Source organism: Anser brachyrhynchus (genome assembly GCF_964034855.1).
Source record: "Anser brachyrhynchus genome assembly, chromosome: 18".
NCBI lineage: Eukaryota > Metazoa > Chordata > Aves > Anseriformes > Anatidae > Anser > Anser brachyrhynchus.
Genome location: NC_137711.1, coordinates 945970 through 966277, shown reverse-complemented (window position 1 = coordinate 966277; position 20308 = coordinate 945970). Strand labels below are relative to the sequence as shown.

At 46.6% G+C, this 20308-nt stretch overlaps 1 protein-coding gene across 2 annotated transcripts in view; it reads right to left on the bottom strand.

The window, feature by feature from the left end:
- RPTOR (regulatory associated protein of MTOR complex 1) overlaps window positions 1–19652 on the bottom strand; it is a 145874-nt gene extending 126222 nt beyond the window's left edge. For both annotated transcript variants that reach the window (XM_080560980.1, XM_080560981.1), the window contains exons 1-3: window positions 19017–19652; window positions 9670–9772; window positions 6386–6468 (exon numbers count right to left, since the gene is read on the bottom strand). In XM_080560980.1, the coding sequence (XP_080417106.1) occupies window positions 6386–6468; window positions 9670–9772; window positions 19017–19178 (348 nt within the window). In that variant the 5' untranslated portion in view covers window positions 19179–19652. The remainder of the gene's footprint in view (window positions 1–6385; window positions 6469–9669; window positions 9773–19016) is intronic.
- Between the last annotated feature and the right edge of the window lie 656 nt (window positions 19653–20308).

Sequence of the window (20308 nt, the reverse complement as noted above, 5' to 3'; positions counted from 1 at the left end):
CCGAATCTCTCGCAGCCCAGGGCCAGTGCCCGCTCCCTCTGCACCGAGAGGGCTTTTGAAGACGCTGCCACTTTGTTGTCTGGTGTGGCTGCACAACGCCAAATCCCCACGTAGGTACAAGGGCCTCCACTGCACACTCCGTACACATCAAAAGACGACATCTGCCCAAGCATAAAATCAAAATACAGCAGGAAAACGTAGCTTTCCTCTTCCTCCTACCCACTCGTGGGCCTCCGCTGCTGCATGCCGTAATGAAGCTTCATTCCCTCTGACGGAGCAGCTTCAGAGGCTACCAGGTTAGCTCCACACCAGTCCTCTGCTGTGCTTGGCAGCGAGGGTCGCTGCCGGACGCCGTGAGCGTGCCGATTTCACGTTGTCCAGCCCCACAAAGCGCCGTCTGTAACTGCTCCCCAGGTGTCCTCTCCCTGCTCACGCTGGACCTCCTCTGACCTAACTTTTGCTCTTCCCACTCGGCTGTAATTTCTCTCACCAAAATCCCTCCTGAGGTCATTTTGCTAGCTAATGATCCAAAACTCATTTAAAATTACTTCTTGAGCATTTCAGAAGACTCTTACTTGCTCCCCAATTTTTGTTAAGAATTACAAAAAGCTCTACTAGTGCTCCTCTTCTTTGTGCCCTCCAAATCTTATTTCTTTCAGTAATCTCATATACCAACAGAGCTGACCTACAGCCTTACGCTCCAGGCTGTTCCAAACCCATTTCCCTCAGTACATTCTCTTCCATCTGCTCATCACATCCTCAAAGCTCCCCTGGAAGCCCTTGCTGCTTGTTCCTGTATCACACCGTGCTGCAACATCTCCCAGCACACAGACTTAGGCTTCTGGTACGCTAAGACCCCATCACATTGATTGCTGTTATTTTTTATTTTACGGTCCCTCTGTACTCTCCTATTTGCCTACCTCAGTCCTGTTGGAAGAAATTCTTTATTCAGAGGGCAGCGAGGCACTGGCGGAGGCTGCCCAGAGCGGCTGCGGGTGCCCCATGCCTGAAGTGCTCGCGGCTGCGGGCAGCCTGGGCTGGTGCCCATGGCAGGGGGTTGGAGTCGGACAGCCGTTCAGGTCCTTTCCAGCCCAAAGCATTCTATGACTCTCCGAATCTATTTCAGACCACAAGCTGTGCAGCAGCGCTTCCATTTCATCTGTACAGCACCTTGCCTAAGCGAGCCTTCCTCCATCAGCGGCGCTCCCGTGTGCTGCGACAGAACCATTAAAAACGGAATTAAAGCCTTCCCGAAGCACACCTGTGGGAGACACAAACATCCATCCCTCATTTGTCTCACACCTAGCTGTGCAAAGACAACCACACGGCACAAACTGTCCGGAAAAGAAAGGTTTTATAAAAATGGAACACACCGATTTTAGTCGAGACAGGCCCCCCTGCCCCCAGTGTTAAGGCAGCACTTCACAAGCGACGGAGGAATATAAGCGTCTCTGAGATAGCTTTCTTAACCTAACCTCTGCTCAGGAAGGACCATGAACAGCATTTTTTGACCTTCCAGTGGCAGGACTGGGAAAGTTTCTGTCAGAGAATAAAGAACAGTGTCGTAAAAAGCATCTGGTGCAGGAGGGCCGCTGGGATTCCTTTGGACTAGTAGAAATCACAACACAAGTGTCAAAATTGAATGTGATAAGAGAAAGGGAAAAAAACATCCTGTGAATTTTCTGGGCAGTTTTGAGTTAAAAAAATGGTCAAAAGCCATAGCTGACAAAAAATAAAGCTGGAGTTCCATGCAAATTTAATGAGCATATGCTCCAGACTACTTCATACCAGATCCTGAATTATGTAAAGCGCGCATCATTCAACCTGCAATTCTGCCTTTGGCTGCACAGCCCTGCTCTCATTCAAAGGTAAATACACAGGAATGGAAACAAAGGGAAGTAATGTCCCTGGAAAGCTAGAAAGCCAAGTAATGAGACTTTTATTACTAGAAGGGGGAAAAAGAATTGTCTGGCACCCTTCTAAGAATGAGCCGGAAATCACAGGCCAACCTCATCTGGTAGCATTGTACACATTTACACGGGGTAATCGGGGCTTTTCATACAGAGGTACTGCAGCCTGGTTCAGAGAGCTCCAGCCAAGAGGACGCAGAAAAAATTCTCTCAAACCAGTCTGCAGGAGCAGCAGAAAGCCGAGCAGCACCTTCATCCTAACCCCTCTGCTCCAGCTCTGCAGAACCCCACAGCAAAGAACTCACGTCCCACAAACGGATGTGAACTGGGACTTCAGCAACAGCTTCTGCTCACGAAAACCCACGCTAGCTACTGCGCCACTGCAGCAGCACTCTGAATTCAGAGTATTATTCCTCAGTTAAAAGTCAACAGGCTTTGAAAAAGGAAAGTCCCTGCTTTTTGAATGGTGCAACATGTGATGTTGCCAAAACTAAACGTGCACACAAACACCACGGGAAATATCTGTTACTCACTGCCAGCACGGGCAAAGCAGCGCTCTTGCCGGTCGTTCGCTACAGCACTGCACCTGACCCAAGCAGAACTCTGCAAAGGGTAACAGAAGACCAGAAGCAGAGAAATACCATTTCCATGCGATCAATATCTTATCTAAATACTTTAAGTACTGAGCGCATGAAGAATCTCCAAACGAATCTTAACACACATTTCATTGTAGGCAATTAAAGTGACGGAACGCGTTGTCTAGCTAAAGGCTCTCCTCTTCCACGGTGTTCTCCTGGCACTGCCTGCCGAAACCCTTAACCTGGGTCCTGTAACTGGCTAGCCCCAGTTCTGCTCAGCTCCTCCAGCCATTCCCTAATCCATCAGCCCGCAGATTCCCCCAAACACCCGAAGAGCAGCTGCAGGGAAGGCTTTCCCTGGACCTGCGCTATGGGGTCCTGTGCTCCTAGCCTTCCCTACCTTTTCCTCCTTTCATTCTCAGCTTCTTAGGCAGCCTCCCTTATGCCCTGTAACTTATGCCCTGTAACCGAGCCTCCTTTCCAGATTATCCTCAGGTTTAACCCCTTCTGCACCCAGCGGAACTCAAAGCCCATGGCACATGGCAATACTGGAGAAGGGCTCTCAGTTTTTTCTCCCCACTTTTTCACTAGCACCTAAATTATCTTTGCACCGAATTGCAAAACCTCTTACTTGTTCAGAAAAAAATCTTCAGAGATAAATTCTTCATTGTATGCCTGCAGCTTTGTCATCTCCTCCTTGCTTCCCCCAGTAACATTTTCATTTGAGAATTGCAGTGAAATGACTGGATATTGTTTAACTGCAGTATTTTGCAGATGAAAGAATGGCTGAAGTGTTTCTTACTCCTGCAGCACACAAATTTATGTAGCTACACAACAATAAAGCAAAGTCTTAAATTTAATCAGAAGAAATACTTCAAGCAATGGCAAGCTGATAAATTATTTAGAAAGGGGCTCAATAAGACCTAGAGGGAAATTGGCATCAGCTGTGCAGCCTGGGAGCTCCCAGAAACAAAGAATTTCCATCATTGTCCCTTCTAAGGCTTTTTCACCTAAGCTATTTGTATTTAGCAAAAATGGGCATTTATTCAAACATCATCTTACAATTACAAGCAGACTAGAGCTGCACCGGTAGTGATGTTAAAGGACTTTTCACACAGCATTTATTATAGGGACAGTACTGGAAGGACTGACAATCCATTTACCAGAGGTTACCACTATTTGTGCATTCACAATAAGATATTGATGGCAGGCACTTCCTAGCTTAAGGACCCACAGTAACAAGCCAGTAACACCCGCTAGTTCAGAAGATTTTAATGATTTGGTCTTTTTCCAGACTGCCTAGCTTTCCCAGAATTGTCTTCTTCCCATCAATTCTTCAACCATTCCAAAACACTGAGAAATAGACAAAACTAGATGTATTAGTATTTATATGAAAGGTCTAGGAAATTCAATAATGTTCCTATTGTTTTATTGCAGATGGCACATCAACTTCTCTTTATTACTGCAGAAAACTCAAGAGCCCTGTAGAGTGCAATAAAACGGTACGTGTTTAGCTTTGCAATGTTTCAAAGGGCTGTGATTTACTGCTAAGAACCAGGCACCTTGCACACAAACATCTGAGTTCAGTAATTGCCTCATGTTTTGTGCAAACTCTACAAGGCAGCGTGAGGTCAGCCCACACGCAGAGTACCTGCTGCTCCTCGCTGCCTGTCCCTCATCCTCACTAACATGGACTCTGTTATTAAAGAGCCGAGAAAGGTTTGTTGTCACCTTTGCATCAAGATGTTTTACTTCTCCTATTCGGTTGCAGGCACTCTTTGTAATTTCTGCCAAATCTTTGGGCTGCCAGATAGATTAAAAAAATTGCCAATGCACCAAAAGGAAAAACACCAAAGCAAATTCTTCTGTCTTAAATATATACCTTACTTACACGCCTCAAGACAAATCCTTCTTACATAAGTATACTTCCAAACACTTCTGAAAAAAAGCATATCCACCGAACATTCACGTTTGAAGTGTTATGTAGAAAACTGCCCACAGATTTAGTAGCGTAAACATCTCGCCGCTACATACAGCAAGTCTCCTTCAGGTAACACAGCCAGCCTTCACTGAACAATGAACTCAGTTCTCATCAGCCAACCCTGAACAAGGGGGTAGAGAAGTATCACACACAGGCAAGAAATAAAAGAACCTGTATTACATGTATTTCTGTTCAAACTGCTCTGCATATGTTATTTCCAACAAGTTTGAGTTAAAAAGCAGAAGAGGGACTCAGAACGCATACAATGAAGTCCTTCACCAGCATCCTTTATTAACCACACACACCAATAATTCTTTTTTGGTGAAAAATATTCTCAGCATCTAGCAAAAGAAAAAATTGTTTACTGTTGCAAAGATAATCCCAAAGCCGTTTGTCTTTACTCTGAAAGTACTGGTCCTTTATGAAGGAATGGAAGACGTGGGGAAAGAAAACATCGCCAACCCCCCCAGCTCCCCGCAAGAACAGAGACTCGGAGCTGGTAAGTTCCGCGCTCAAACAAAGCATTGGCAGCGGCAATCTATCCTTATTGATTTTATAAATTACGAAGAAACCAGTAAACAAACATAACCCATCACAGTTTAAATAGAAAGATCGGTTAAAAATACCTACGGGCACTGCTAACACCAGCACCTTCTCAACCACTCTTCCTATACTGAGGACAGGAACGTGGGAATAACTTTGCCAGTTGCAGACCACACTCTTAAACCATACACCAACAAACATTACGCAGAAAGTCAGTTAGTCATACATTAAATAAGGTAGCGAGCAACGTTAGAAGCAGAAAATATAGTCCCAGTGCTGACAAAAATGCTTATTATTACTGAAGTCAATGTAAAATGAAGAGATCAAACAGTGGCCTCTCTAAAACATCTCCCTCAAATGAAGATCAGCTTCGTATTGGCGCATCATAAGGAGAAAAAAAATAAAGGCAAATCTACAGGTAGGTTCATTCAGTGAAGTTATTGTTTCTGTTTGGGTTACACATTACTTATCATAAATTTATGCTTTAGTAGCCAATAGTGTAGGTACTTTGAAGAGCAGTATTTATCTGTATACCCTACAACACGCAGATAAGGACAAGGACACACCGGGAAATGTTAATAGGGAAGATGATTCTACAGTTTGGTTTTTGTACCTATTTGAAAAATGCTGCAGACTTCAAATTTTCTTCTTTAGATCTTTATGTAGCTTATTTACTAAGACACACAAAACTATGGATATTGAAATACCCAGCAGTAACATACTTCCCCCAGAAGTGACACTGAGATGTTACAAAGCAGAAAATAAATAGCCAGTAAGGAGCATGTTTGTTTAACTTCTGCTTTGTTACTATTATCCAAAACAGTCACTTTCAAAACCTTATATACACATTATATTAGTTCTATATAGATAGACTTAGCAGTTACCAAAGTTCTCAAGTTACATTTTACAACCAAACCAAACGCCTTCCTTGGCTACTGACCATACAACAGTTACTTTTTCCAGTCACAAGATTAAGGAAGTACGGATGAGTGCTGGGACACATACTTTTAAACTAGCTGAGGCCAAACACTTTTATTACAGATGAAGCCACAAACTCAGAATGAAAAACCTGAGAACATCTCAAAAATAAAGACGGGAGAACATTAATTAAGAACTCAGCTGTAGAATTTAATATCTAAACCATCCCACACATGACTGAAGAAAGTGCTAGCCAAGAAGCAACCGCTAGAAAACTTGATATTTTGACAGCCTGCAAGAATGTATTCATCCTGATGGATGACAGAAGCAACAAATGCTGCAAGAGCACCGCGCCACACAATAGTACACACCTCAGTTTTCTGTCTAAGTTGAAATTCTACCATGAAGGAGTATCACGTCTACAGCTGCCGAGGGGAAGCACAAGGAATACTTACTCTTGGCTGCCAGTTTTCATACTGCTTCTGTAAGTTCGCACCAATGGTTTCCAGAGCTTTTTGAGGACCCATTGATAGAGGATCTAAGAAACAAAATACAAATGAGTCTTTTTGACCACAACCGAGCCATTCAGCTTGCCAAGAGGACGAAATTACTTCCAGTTACCCATGTGCATTTAAAACTTCAGCTACTTTCGCATTATGTTTCTGTAAAATCCGGATCTACAACCTTGGAGACCAAAGTCTACGGAGCAAGAACAACAGCACACCTTGCAGAACAAAGGCATCAAAGCTTTCTGCACCGTTCCTCTCCAGTGTTCTGCATGCAAGAGAGGGCATTTAGTGATAACTTAGCGCAGATTCCTTTCCTGCACTCAATTTAAAATTCATAAACGTTACATTCTTCATGGAAGTTACTTAGGTGTAACACCCAAAAATTATCCTCAAACTCTTCACTCGGATATAAATTAAAAACCATTAGAACCTGTCAAAGTTGGAAGAAGATTTCTCTCACTAAGGTAATAAATACAGTTGTTTTGAAAGAGAGGAGGAAAGGCTTAACATTTGTGTCTTTTAATACTGAAAAAAAATGTTTCTGTAGTAAATAACAACAATTGAAATAGCTTACACAAAAATTACAAATGGTGTATAGTCTCTGAAGCAGTGAGCAATGGTAGTAAATGAAGCAAGATTTTGCTTTTATCAGGAAAAAATGTTTATCATCAAATATAACCATTTTAATAAGTTAATTGTATCACTAGATAATTATCACAATCCATAGCAATATAATTTCAGCTTATGTGCTCATTCAAAAAAGCATGGCCTTATAATTGACACTTAAGTTTCAAAAAAGTCTAGGAGCTAATATTTTGCAATTTAATACAAATTATTTTTTAAAGCAATTAACAGATTCAATGAAGTTTTTAAAATCAACTTTATGAATATTCTACCTTATACTGTTAGAAACAAAACCTAATAAAGCATGATGAAAGCAGGATTTTGTGAGTTATTTTTCTCGAATACATAAAAACCAGGATTTTGTTGAAGTTATAGTATTCTTTTGTAGAATGATTTAAGGTAATATATCATTCACATTTTTCCAGACAGACTGAAAACAAATAACCAGCAGTAGTAAATTGTCTGCTCCGACTTCGAGAAGCCTATCTATTTCCTTCAGCTTAGCTTCAGCTGTTGCTCCACGAGTCTAGACAGAAGCATCACCAGAAGAAAATGAGTTCTCCGGTCCTCTCTGCAGAGCCTGCAGTTTCAGCACTCACTGACATACGTTTCAGAAATGTTTCTACATACTGCAGCAATCTTTGTCACTCCAAACTGCAGCAGTCCCCTTGCTATTTAAGGCAAGGTTCCCGAGACCCTTGAGCTGCAGGACAGCAGCATTCGCACTGATACTACTAGAAGGGTTCACACTGCCTCCTAAGACCTTTTGTTAGTTCGTATGCCATTAGCTACCGCTCAAATAACAAAAATGCAGCATAATAAATAAATAAGCCTGATGTATTTGAGTCCTTCAAAAGGACCAAGCTGAACGTTAAAAAAGAAACGTAAAATATTTCAGATCCACTCTGACAGCAGAGGAATACAGTTAGTGGACTTGGGAGTGCCTTCGGAGCACTGAGCACGAAACAATGCCCTTCCTGCTACAACAAAGTACGCTGCTGCCTCTCCAAGAGGCAAACAATGGAAACTAAAGATTGTCCTAAGCATAGCTCGTGCCACCAGTCATTGTGTGAGCTTCCAGCTCCTTCCCGAGCGTGCACACGAGGCTGGCGAAGCCCTGAAGACAGAGGCCGCGCTGCCTTCGGCCTGTCAGTGCTGCACCCGTGCCAGCCAGGGCCTAATTCCGGAGAAAACAAAGCACTTCGGATGTTAACAGGGCACATCTGGGAGGAGAAAACAAAGCACTTCGGATGTTAACAGGGCACATCTGGGAGGCACGGTGAGATCGGCGGCTGGCTTTTGACAGAGAGAGCGATGGCTGTTTGTTAGCAGAGTTTGGTGAGCTCAGCTCAGTCTTAAATAACAGCAAAATGCTTTCCACTTCTGCATCTGGCAGAGACACTGTGCTCCCACAGCACACACCATCAGCTTCTCTTAAGACTCTTGTACAGAAGAAAAACCAGTGGGTGTTTTTGCAGATTACACAACTTTACATTTCTGAAAACAGTAGAAATGGAAATGAGTGCTTGTGTATATACACACAAAATTTAATTTAAAAACTGCATTCAAAATTCTCTTTGTTGATGATAATCACTAATAACTTTAATGACTCTGCAATGCTCCTCGTTCTCTTTGCTCTCTACCCATGGATCAGTGAGAAATGCGAGCTGTTCTCTCCACTGAAAAGACGTATTTGTTACTGCATGCTCATGGCTTTTTAATTGCTTTAAAGTCATCAGCATTTTTTGGTTTAAAAAACAAAATGAGACGCTGCCGATTCATAAAACAGGTTAGAAACGAAATGTTCTGAAAGTTGTTTTTTTAAGAAGTTCAGTTCATACAATGATTAATTTGCTACTGTAGCCCATTATAAGGCTCAGTGTTTAGGATTACAGGGCTTTGCGTCTTACTCGCTGAAGACTGAACATTTTCAATTCCTAGATAAAACCCAAATCTCTTAGTTTTCTTACACAAGGCAATTCCTTTTAATATTATTTCAGATTTATCTCATCTTGAAAATCTCCAAAACCAAGGAAACTTTTCACTTCCTAATGAAAAAAATAGAAATTTAATCCAATGCTGCATCAAAGTATCAAGCCCATGTGTTAGCACTGCTAGCAAGACATTCTTGGGAATAATTCCAGGTTTTCTGAATTTATGTACCCAAGTCAAATAGCCTCAGAGCAGTCACCTCGAACCGCTGCAAAGTCCATGCGTGTTAAAGACCTATTTCTCGACTGTATGATGCAGGGTTATTTCAAACTTTTGCAGAGCACTCTAAGGATGTAACCGCTCAGAGGTTTCCTCAGATACTTATAAATCTACAGAAATTAAAAATATAAAAAAATAAGTAGCTCATTAGCAGCCTTTTTTCCTCCATACTATCTCATTTTAGAATAAAGCAGGAAAGATGACCTATGGCAGCTGATACTGCTGGACACTTAATTAACTCGTACAGACACGGAAAAATCATAAACCAGATTTCCTTTTGTTCACCCTAGTTTTAAGTCCAGGAAACCGACAACTTTGCAATTACCATATATGCTATACCTCAGTATTTGTAAGACTAATGCAGTTATCCGGAGCTTGGAAGATTCAAGACTTACCTATCCAACACTCCAGACGGGCACAGGGAGTTGTTTTCACCACGTCAGGAGGGTCCACACCGACATTTAGGCACAAAACTAAGGCAACACTAACAGTCTTCATCTGGAAAGAAAACACAATAAAATGCTTACTTAGTGTAGAAGCTAAATAATTTTTATTTGTGTTGAAGTCTTACCACTACTATAACTTTTGAAGGGTTTCAACTAAGCTTCGTTATCTGCTCTTTAACACAAACTATTTTAAGCAAGGCATGACCGATTACATTTTTCATTTTTTTTAATAGAACAGTACTTAGAGATTTTACATTACTATTTTTATTATTATTTCCACAGCTCATTCTTCTTTTATACAGCATGGAAATGGATATCATTGGACTTCTATGCATCTTAAATTAGTCACTGTCCAACTGAAATGTATTATTAAAATATGGGAATATGCTATTCAGGGTTCCTGATCAATATTCAGATATAGTATGTCCTTTCTAATATTGAAACCAAAAGCAATAAAAGGAAAAACATCCAAGTGACTAACTAAACCATAACCAAATGTTTAGTCCTTATTTTTTGTTTCCTTCACATTTAGCTAACCTGGATACATCTTGCAGACCTCTGAAATGACACAGTTCACTAGAGACCGGAACCCTGCTAAGGTGCTTATAATTATCTGAAGAAGAGACTAAAGGATTTGGGTTTCACTTTTTTTTAATTTTTTTTTTTCATATTGCCACATTCAGAAGCCATCCTGTATTTTTCCACCTTTTATTCATTTTTCTAAAATTCTGCAGCGGGAGATGTTTTGGCAGACAAAGAAAGTGGTGTTTAGAACTCCAGGTACGTATACCCCACGCAAATGGTCCACAGTCGTATGGAAAACGTGTTATCTTGAAGCTTCTAATCAAAAGTTTCCCCTTCAATTCACCTTAAATATTGGCAAATCCCGGAGCGGCTACCAAAGCTGAAAGCTCTAACTAGTATTTCTGACAACATTAATCCACCTCTAACTACGTTTATTACGTGGCCCCCAGCATTGCACTAACTGCCACTTCATCGTCCTTTAAATCAACCTCCCTGCAAGGATGTACGCAAACCCAGCACGATCAAACATAATTTACATTATTTGGCTGCTTCATTCTCTTCTCTAAACTCCTTCAGCCCAATACCAATACACCGATACAAGCCTAGATCCTGATACCAAGAAGGAAAACAAAAGAAGTAGCATGGCTCACTGTACTTCCATCGAGCGTTCGGCTCTCGCTTGTCTGAAGCAAAGCCCCCCGCATCTCGCTTCCCCAGGGTGCTCGTTACAATTCAGAACAGCAGGAAAAAAAATCCAAGAGCTAGAGCCACAGGAATTTATAATTTATAAAGAAAGCAGAAACTGGAGCAGAGAAGCACTATTCACACGGAGAAAGGGAAACGGCTCCACATCAGCACAGGAGTTCTGCAGCCTGATGGGGATTCTGGAGTAGAAAATTAGCAAGAGAGCCAGCTAACGGCTTCATCCCAAGCCGTGCTGCTGACAACACAGCCCTGCAGTCCCAGGCGAGCCGCTCGTCCCCACGCTGCCCTAACAAGGGCTAAGCGGCACTTCCCAGAACACAGACGAACACAAGAGTCTCGGCGGAGGTTGCCTCGGGGTGTCACAGAAGGGCTCCCAAAGGAGCACACAAGGATCAGGCGAAAAAGCCCACGGCTGAAATTCGGCACAAAGTACACACGCACGACGGGTACTTGATGGAAACCAGGAACGACACCCAGAGGTCCAGTTCCAGGCAACGTGGGGTCCAGCTGCAAGGTGCCGCTCGGTCCCCCAGCGTTAGCAGCGGTCGGGCAGCCCTGCAGAACCACCGAGACCCAGAGGTCTGCGGCCAAGCCCCGGGTCTCCAGGTGGAGAACGGACATCTGCGCTGACAGCCAAGCCGACTCAGTCCTCTCCCCCGCGACGTCTCTGCCATCCTCCTCCTCTCTATCTGCTTCTCTTACCTTCCACCTTCACCTCTTCCCCTCTCTCTTTCCCCCACTTAGTTTATCAACGCCAAAGCTTTACTCAAAAAGGAGCTGTGCCAGCAACTCGGTGTCGATCCCTTTCACGTCGCTCACGTGCGCCTTGCCCTCCGTCCCCCTCGCTCTTGGCTTTGTTTGGAAAGTAGTTTCATCGGGATAGAGGGCAGCTGCGGCGCTGAACCCCGCACAGAGGTCTGCCTGGTGGGTCAGGACAATGAGGAGCCCAATAAAAACTCTGCTACAAGAGCTGCAACAAAAAAGCCAACGATACATTCACAAATGTAACAGGCACAGGTGACCTCAAGGAGAAAACTCTGCTACAAAAAAAAAGTTACTCCCCATCCAAGTCAGGCACCGACCTGCCCCAAAGCATGCAGCGACTCTCACAGGACAGCCCAAGGCTCCAGTTTTAACCTAGGGGCGGGTTTTTAAGCAGTTTCCCCAGGACGGCAGCTGCCCGGCACCTGGCACGTCGCTTCACAGGTAGCTGCGAAATACCAACTGTTTGGGAGAGGCAGACGAAGCCGTGACCCTCCTCACCCAGCCGCACACAAGCGCGTGACCGCGAGGGATGCTGAGGGCAGGGGCTCGGAGGGGACACGTCCCGCTCACGCGCGGCGAGCAGGCGCAGGAGCGCAGAGCCCCGCTGGACGCGCTGCCTGCCACGCGGGCACCTGGCCCGCCAGGCTGCGACTCGGTGCCACTCAGCGAGGACTGGGGATCGATCCCTACTCGTCCCTTTTTTGAACGGACCTTCCCTTCAGCACCCAGCTACCGAGACACAAGAGGGGCACCAGTCCTGCTGCAACCTCTCCAGCTCATTTGTAGCGTTTACGCGGTGACACAGCTTCACCGAGAGCTTTCCGCTGCAAGGAAGCTTTTATATAAAGTTTACGAGAAATGCGCCGTTATGAAAAAACATCAGCGTGCTTCTCCACGGCGACAAAAATAGCAGAAGGCAAAGAAAAACTTCAAGGTAACGTTAATAATGCAACACCTCTGCAGGCAGCCTCCGCCATCTGTAGTCCAAAAGGTCGGTGCCTGCTGTGACAGCACGCACCAGATTCCTAGTTCAACTCCTCCTTCGCGTTTGTTTTCCTTTTCTAGCCCCTGTCTCCCCCACCAATACTACGAAATGTCTTCCGAGCTTCGCGCTGCCCAGCACGTCGGAGCTGAAGAGCAGCCAGTGCTGCCAGCACAGCTCCACAAAGCAGGCCTCCGCTGCCCGCTTCACTGCTTACTTTATTAGCCCTTCTTACGCCCAGAGACTAACTGTCCCTGTCAGCCGACACCCAGGACGTACAAACACACGGGCTGTTCACCTGCCCCGAGAACAGCACCCGGCAGGGGAACGCCGTCAGTCGGCGCCACGGCCCAGCGCCCCCAGCTCCCCGAGGTGCCCCCAGGGACTGGAGGTGACCGCATGCGCCAGAACTGCTCTTACGGTTAAGAGCTATGAAACTGGCTGATTCACCGCGGTAGCAAAGCATCAAAATAGGGCAGAAAACCTGAGGACTGAGAGCACACAGCGGCTTTCTGAAGAGCCCAGCTACCTAAGATGATCAGGATAACGCTACTGAACGTATTTTGGCTAAAGAGCCCCTCATTCTCCTTTCCAGACAAGTCTGTCTCAAAACTGAGACACAAGGAATGATCAATGATCTCCCTCGGTTATCAGCGGCCTTCCTGTGCTAACAGTCACCTTCGCAAACATTCACGAGTAGAAGATCAGCTCAGCAGCAAGCCGATTACAACGAGGCAGCAGAGAAGAAACGAGAACACCCCCAGACCTCTCCAGAAAAGAGAGACCCACGGAGAAAAACACAAATGACGCTCCAAGGAAGGCTGCTCTCCTTGGATTTCTCTACCCGCACAAAGGCAGAGAGAAGCGTGAGAACCAGAAAAGCCTTAACAAAGCCTTTCCAAAAGGTTCACGTAACCCTCCGCCTCTGAGCTACCGGAGCGCGCAGGGAGCCGCAGCCCAGGAGCGGGAGCTGCCAGCACAAGAGATGCTCCGCAGCGCTCCCCACGAGAGCCTCGTGCGAAGCAGCCCACTGCCGCCCGGTCACCTCCCGCGGCACGAGGGCTCTGCCCGTCCTTGGTAACACTGCCACGCGCGGAAAGTTGGAGGAAAAGCCTTGCAGCGTGCTAAGTATTTGTAATTAAAGTGTGCCATTTGCAATAACAGCCCAGCACTTACAGACGGATCTCGAGGCGGGTACTGCCCCCTTGCCTTCTATTCACAGGCCTTTCAGATTTCTACAGACGGGCAGGGATCAGCCCCCCCCACGTACACGGTGACGTTAGCGGCAGCGATCGCCCAACTCCTCTCCAGGTACCATACGCTCAGTAAGCAGCAACACATCTCCACAACCGTCCTGGTCTCCCTGGCAAAAAACCAAAACTAAGCACGTTACAAAAACACGAATCCTCTCCTTGCACTTTTCTGAATGGAGAACACAGCTCGCTGTTTTCCATCGTTCCACTTGATGATGAAGTCGTCTCTCCCCACTCTAAAATTATCTCTGCTACTGATAACGTTGTCAGCTCCTTCCCAACACGTTACACTGCATTTCTGTCACTTATTACTCACATTGCAAACGTAATTACAATGAAACTCTCTCACGGAGCTATTTAAGGGAATACGACTCCTGGACATTTCTGTGTACTAAGCCATTAAATTTTTAGATTTGAAAAAATTATTTTCCTCTCCATGTAGCTGGTAAAGGTAGAAATACCAAAACCAGAGCCTTGTGGTGCTTAATGTGCACTGCCTGTTCTCATTGTTAAAGATGGACTTCAGCCAATGCATAGAGCAAGAACTGACTTGCTTCCCAGTTCCTAAGGGACAGGAGCAAATTCCTTACAGAGTCCCTGGTCTTGGAATCCTCTAGGGAAAGAGCAGACTGATTAAATCCAGATGACTAAAGAAACATACAGCAAAGTATATTTTTATTCTGTAGTCATTCACATCCCACAAGTTACCTTTGCTAATAAAGCCTTATGCCAGTGAGCATCTCTAAAAACTTTGTATCTTAAATTACACAGGAAAAAACATTTGAAGTTGGGATGTAGCAGAACATCTCCAGGTTTTAATCTAAGCTTACCAGGAACACAAGTGTAACTGATATGAGTGAACGATTCCCTCCACCACATAGACATCTCTCTACCAGCATTAATTTAAACTAAAATAGGAGTTCAAATGTTGGCTTTGGTCTGTTAAAAAAAAAAAAAGGCACTTTAAAGCTTGATTTGACAAATGTACCCCTCATTACACATTTACTCGATGTTCAACCATCACAAAAAGTTACGTATCATCTTGCAAGAAGTCTGCAGAACTCTTCAGAGCTGTTCAAGTCCTCTCTCCTTAGACATAAAAGTGTCTGTAGACAGATGTAGCGCGAGCTTCCCAACTCGATCCAATCGATACCCAACGATCTTAATTCACAACGAACCCTGCTCTGGGTAAGAGACGATACAAACCCGTAACCTGGATGACAGCGCTCATTACTTACAGCAGGGGGTTCGGCGGTGGGAGAAGCTGAGTTGCTTTGTTTTGTTTTTTTATTTCGAAAGACATTTGTAAACCAGCAGGCGCCCTACACTGGCACTCAACTCGCACACCTCGCGGGGCAGCTGCTGCCCCTTGGAGTAGCGGTCGAGCTAGCGCGGATTCCAGCCGCAGCCTGGGAGGGAGACGGAGTCACAACACCCCCGGCTCCCGGGGCCACTCCACGGCAAAGGAGCAAAGCGCTCCCTGCCAGCCGCACCAGGAGCTCCTCTACACACCGGGGGAGGAGCAGAAAGCACACATCCTTTGGTTTAGACCCCAGGCGGATTCCCAGGTTATGAGCTTCTTCAACACGACCACGGCTGACGGTCTGTGAAAACGCATAAGCAAACAGAAGACAAACACTTAGGCTGCAATAAGCAGAACCGAAGCAAAGGCTGCCACCAAAACGTGACCTCGCACCCGAGGAGGCTCCCTCGGCTCACAGCCGCCCGCTGACCTGGCCCTGGGTGAAAGGGGGGAGACCAGCGGGCAGCGCCGCTGCAGCCCAAGCGGCCAAGCTGCTTCCAGCGCAGGTCTGGTTGGGGAGTCCGAAACAACCACCCGAAGCTAAATAATGTGCGCAAGCTTCCAGCGTTACCACCTTTGTTAACTCCCTTTGCTGTACGAAACTTGTGCCACGCAGGCAGGTAAGCTCTGCTTCTCCGAACTAAGCGCATTCGTATGCGGCGCTGTTTTAATCTACATTTCCATAGAAACCTGATCGTGCATTCCTCTTCTCATAAAAAGAGGATTTAATTCTCACTCAGCAAGTTACGAGGCAGCAAGAAAAAAATGCTACAGTAAAACTATTACAACTACCTCTCTTGCTCTCCACTTATTTTAGAAATCAATGTAAGTACGGCATGGCTTCATTTAAATATTCTGAATTTAGCAGCAACTTGTCAGTAAAGCCTGGTATCTTTGAAACCTTTTTATTTAAATCAAGTTTCACGACTTGACTGCTACTGAGGCTGGGAGATTTAATTCAATATACAAAGCATAATTCCAAACCTCCTGTGTTAAAAATATACTTTAAATAAATAATAGATCAAAGCAGTGTCACTTTGATGGCATATGTAGTCCAGCGAAGCAGGAGACGAAAGATTAAATGTCTTCAGAGCAGTCCCTCCAGATGAAAGGGGGCAAGTGAATGTTCAGTCACTTTACCTAGATTTACCGCTGATTACTTTTCTTACTTGATTTTTCCCTCGTTAGATTTCTGCTTTCTAAAGAATCTTCAATTTCCTATAAACTCTGGGTTTTTTAGAGCAATGGAAAAAAAAAAAGTCATTCCAAAAGTCATCCCATTCCCAAACCTCAGTGGAATCACTTCCTACAGCTACAGTGAAGTTAGGGTCACCCCTTCGCAGGGAGTGCTCAGGATGATGTACAAGGGCAAAACCAGCCCCAGCCTGTGTTTTTTCCATGATTCACAGGGAAAAAATGCCACAGACTTATCTGCATCTCTAGCAAATACAGGTTTTGGTTGGTAGACCTTTAAGAATTTCTTAGTTTAGATATAGGCTCAGCCTATGCTGTGACAAGCAAATTTATCAAATTGGAACTAAGTAAACGCTTTCCACGCTCTCAAATCATACCAAGAGATGAGAGTTACACCCCCTCCAGCCCTCAAGAAAATCTTTCGACAGCACCTGGAAGAGAAGAACGCCCACCTGGGGCAATCAGGCACGGCTTCTGGAGTAAGGCAGCAGCAGACAAGTAAAGGAAGCTGAAGTCAGTTGGGGAGCACGACAAACCAGCAGTCAGATGGAGGCTGAAGGGGAACGACTACCTGTTTTTAATTTGATTAGCAGCTACAGAAAGGTATCAGAGGCCTTGAATGCTGACCGAAACAAGCACGGCTGCAACACAAAATTTGGGTCGGTGGGGAACAGTGCTCTAGAGAAAGAGAAAACGAAAGAGGAGAGTTTCTGAAGTCAGCTAAAACAACAAAACGAGAGGAATTATTTATAAAGCAAGAGAGCACACCTCAAGTTAAGTGAAATCAGGAGGGGAAAAAAAAAAAATCTTGTTCTTCAAGCAGAATGTAATTATACATAATGGCACGTTTGACCAAACAATAGCAACAAAGCTGTCCAAACGCACAACGATATGATCGGCACGACTCATCTTGCTCTAAAGTTACTTGCTTCGAGCTAACAGTGAAAACAGAAAGAAGCAAATGTGAAGTCTTCAGTTTATTCCATTTTCTTCATTTACAGAAATAAAACTCAGTGTCTTTGAGAATGAATTCACTCAGGGCCTGATTTTGCTGAGCCATGACGACTGCTGTAGCCACCGCTCTCCTCATTAAAACGATTCCCTTTTACTGTAACAGGCACGTGAAAAGTGCTACAATAGAGAGAAGGCAGCTGGTTACTACCAGCCCCGTACTCACGTTTATGCTGTAACCTATTGATCATCAAGGCAAAGTCGCTCCCGATTTAGAAAAAGACAGCTTGCAGATCATCAAGTAAGCAAATAGGAAGCTTCACGGGAAGGCGGAGGGATCACTAAAATAGACAAGCGAGCTCATCACACCTCCACAGTCTAGTAGAGAAAGTCACTTTTTTGCCAAAACCCTTTAAAGAAGGCACACCACAAGACACTCTGTTCTACGGCTCATTTAAATGGGATCCTAAACCAAAAAACTCAATTCAGTCCATTAACGATCTGCCAAGTCAGATCCTTACTACATGGCTCTACTCAGACAATTCTGGCTCTGCCCGAGCCTTCCCCAGCGCTTCTGGGCACAGTAACCATTGGGGTGAACACCCCCGGGAACATTTAGATTAACACACAGCCCCCCCGTCCCTGCTCATGGTGCCTTTGGAAAGAACTCAGAGGAAGGAGTTTCACCAGCGGTTCCCAAGTTTAGGTCACAGCGTTACAAACGGGATCATAAACGTAACAGGAATTCGGTCACACAAAAAAATCATGCACACAGGTACACGGACACGACTCTGAGACCTCGGGAATCCGGTAACAACCGAAAGCCAATTCCAAAACTGGAAGGCGTGGAGCTGATTATCCACAATGTTTCTTAGGTGTTTGCTTGTATATTTATTTTAGCTTAGGCTAACTAAGCTAGGACACAAACATAGCACAGGGTTCAAGACGCCCTGGAACAGATCTTCGCTTGGCATTCTTGACTTTACCCGTGTAATATACAGCCCGCATTCAAATACAAGAGCATCGCCTTGCTATAGCACACACTAAGTGCTTCATCCACTAATTATTTTCTGCCTCCAAAATCATATAATCTCAGTTTCCTCTCAGACTGAGTCACACGCTCAAAGAACACCTTAATTTTATATTCCACATAACATGCTGGTGGCGAACTTCGAAACCACAAAGCTTCCGTGCACCTTCACCACCAGCCACCTGTAATGGCATTCCCTGCGCCTTGTGCTGGCATCGTTACCTGCTGATCCAGAGCGCTGCTTAAGACCTCATTAATTTTATTGCCTGCACTGAAGAACACCAAGTACCAATTCCATTTCAAGGGCTTAAATGAGGGAGCTATTCACAGAGTATATTACGGTGAACTTGGAATTAGCATTTTCCACACAATACCCCGAGCTGGAAGGGACCTTTGAGGATCTTCAAGCCCCACGTTTGGGACCCGTCTGCATCCCTCATGCACATGAGGAGCACACAGGCCGAAGGCACGTTAGGCTATCAGATCCCACGCGGGTCCTTCCCCTGAACGCAGCCCGCAGATGGGAGCGCGGCAGCCCGCAGAGCACCGACTCCTTCCCCCCCAGCGCCTCCTGCCCCTCAGCCTCACCCGGTCCTTCATCCTCCAGCTCTGCGCCAAGGACTTGGAGCCTTCGATCTTCTCGCAGTGCCTCTTCTTCATAAAGGCCAGGGGCAGGTTCCAGTCCGTCAGGTCGGACTCATCCTCCTCCCCCAGCCCCAGCAGAGGCGACTGCAGCATCTCGGACTCCATCGGGGCGGCGGCGGCGGCCAACAAGCGCCCGGCGGCCCCGGGGGCCGAGGACGGGCAAGGGCAGCGGGCGGCCCCGCTCCGCGCCAAGGACGCGCCCGGGGCGAGCGGCGCCTCACGCCCGGCGGCTCCGCGCCTCCGGCCCGCGGGCAGCCGCCCCGCCAGGACGCGGGGGTCGGCGGCGCCTCCCGGCCCCTCGGCGGGCCGAGCAGCGGCGGGGCCCGGCCCGGGCCTCCCCTCGCCGCCTCTAGCCCCGCGGGCCCCGCGTTCGCTGCGGAGGGAGCCGCGCCCGGCCCATGGCGGCCCCGCGCCTCTCGCACACCGGCGGCCGCGGGCGGATCGGCGGAGCGGGCGGCGCGGCGGGGGGGGGGGGGGAGCGGAGGGGGCGAAGGGGCGACGCGTCCCGCGGCACCGGCACCCGCCTCGGCTCAGCACCGCGGCCAGGGGGCGGCCATCTTGCCTCGGCCCACGATGCACCGCGCTACGGGCCGCCGCGCGGGACACGCCGCGCCGCGCCGGGCCGCCCGCGGTCGCCATGGTTACGGCGGGGCCCGGCCCGGGGCAGGCCCCGGGAGCAGCCCGCGGGTCGCTGAGGGGAGCCCCCCACACACACACACAGACACCGGGCGGCGGAGGCTCAGAGCCCGCCGGGCTGCCCCGGGAGGGCGGCCGTGCACCCGGGGGGAGGGCCCCGGCTCTCCCGGCTCCGTCCCTGAGGGGACATCGCTCAAGGTGCGCTCGGCCGCGGGGCCGAGCCGAGAGCGGCCCGGAGGCGCTGGGGGGAAGAGCCGGGGAAGGGTGAGACGGGGTCCCACGGAGCCGGGGCTGCTTCCCCTACATCCGAGGAACAGAAATTACCCTCCTCGCTATCAAATAAACCGGAGGTTAATTAAGATCAAACAGCGCTCCTCCTGAAGGTCCTCTGAGTGTTTGCTCTTAGCAGTAGTCAAGTCCAACTGCATTCGTATCTATACATTCACAGCTATACATAGTGTTTTAAAGGCGAAAAAAAAAAGTATTTCAAAGCATAGATCAAAGAATGCACGTATAATTTGATTTATAGAATCGTACTAATGACTAACATTGTCAGTGTGTGTACATCCATGCGACAATGCGTACTCCAAAGACCTTTC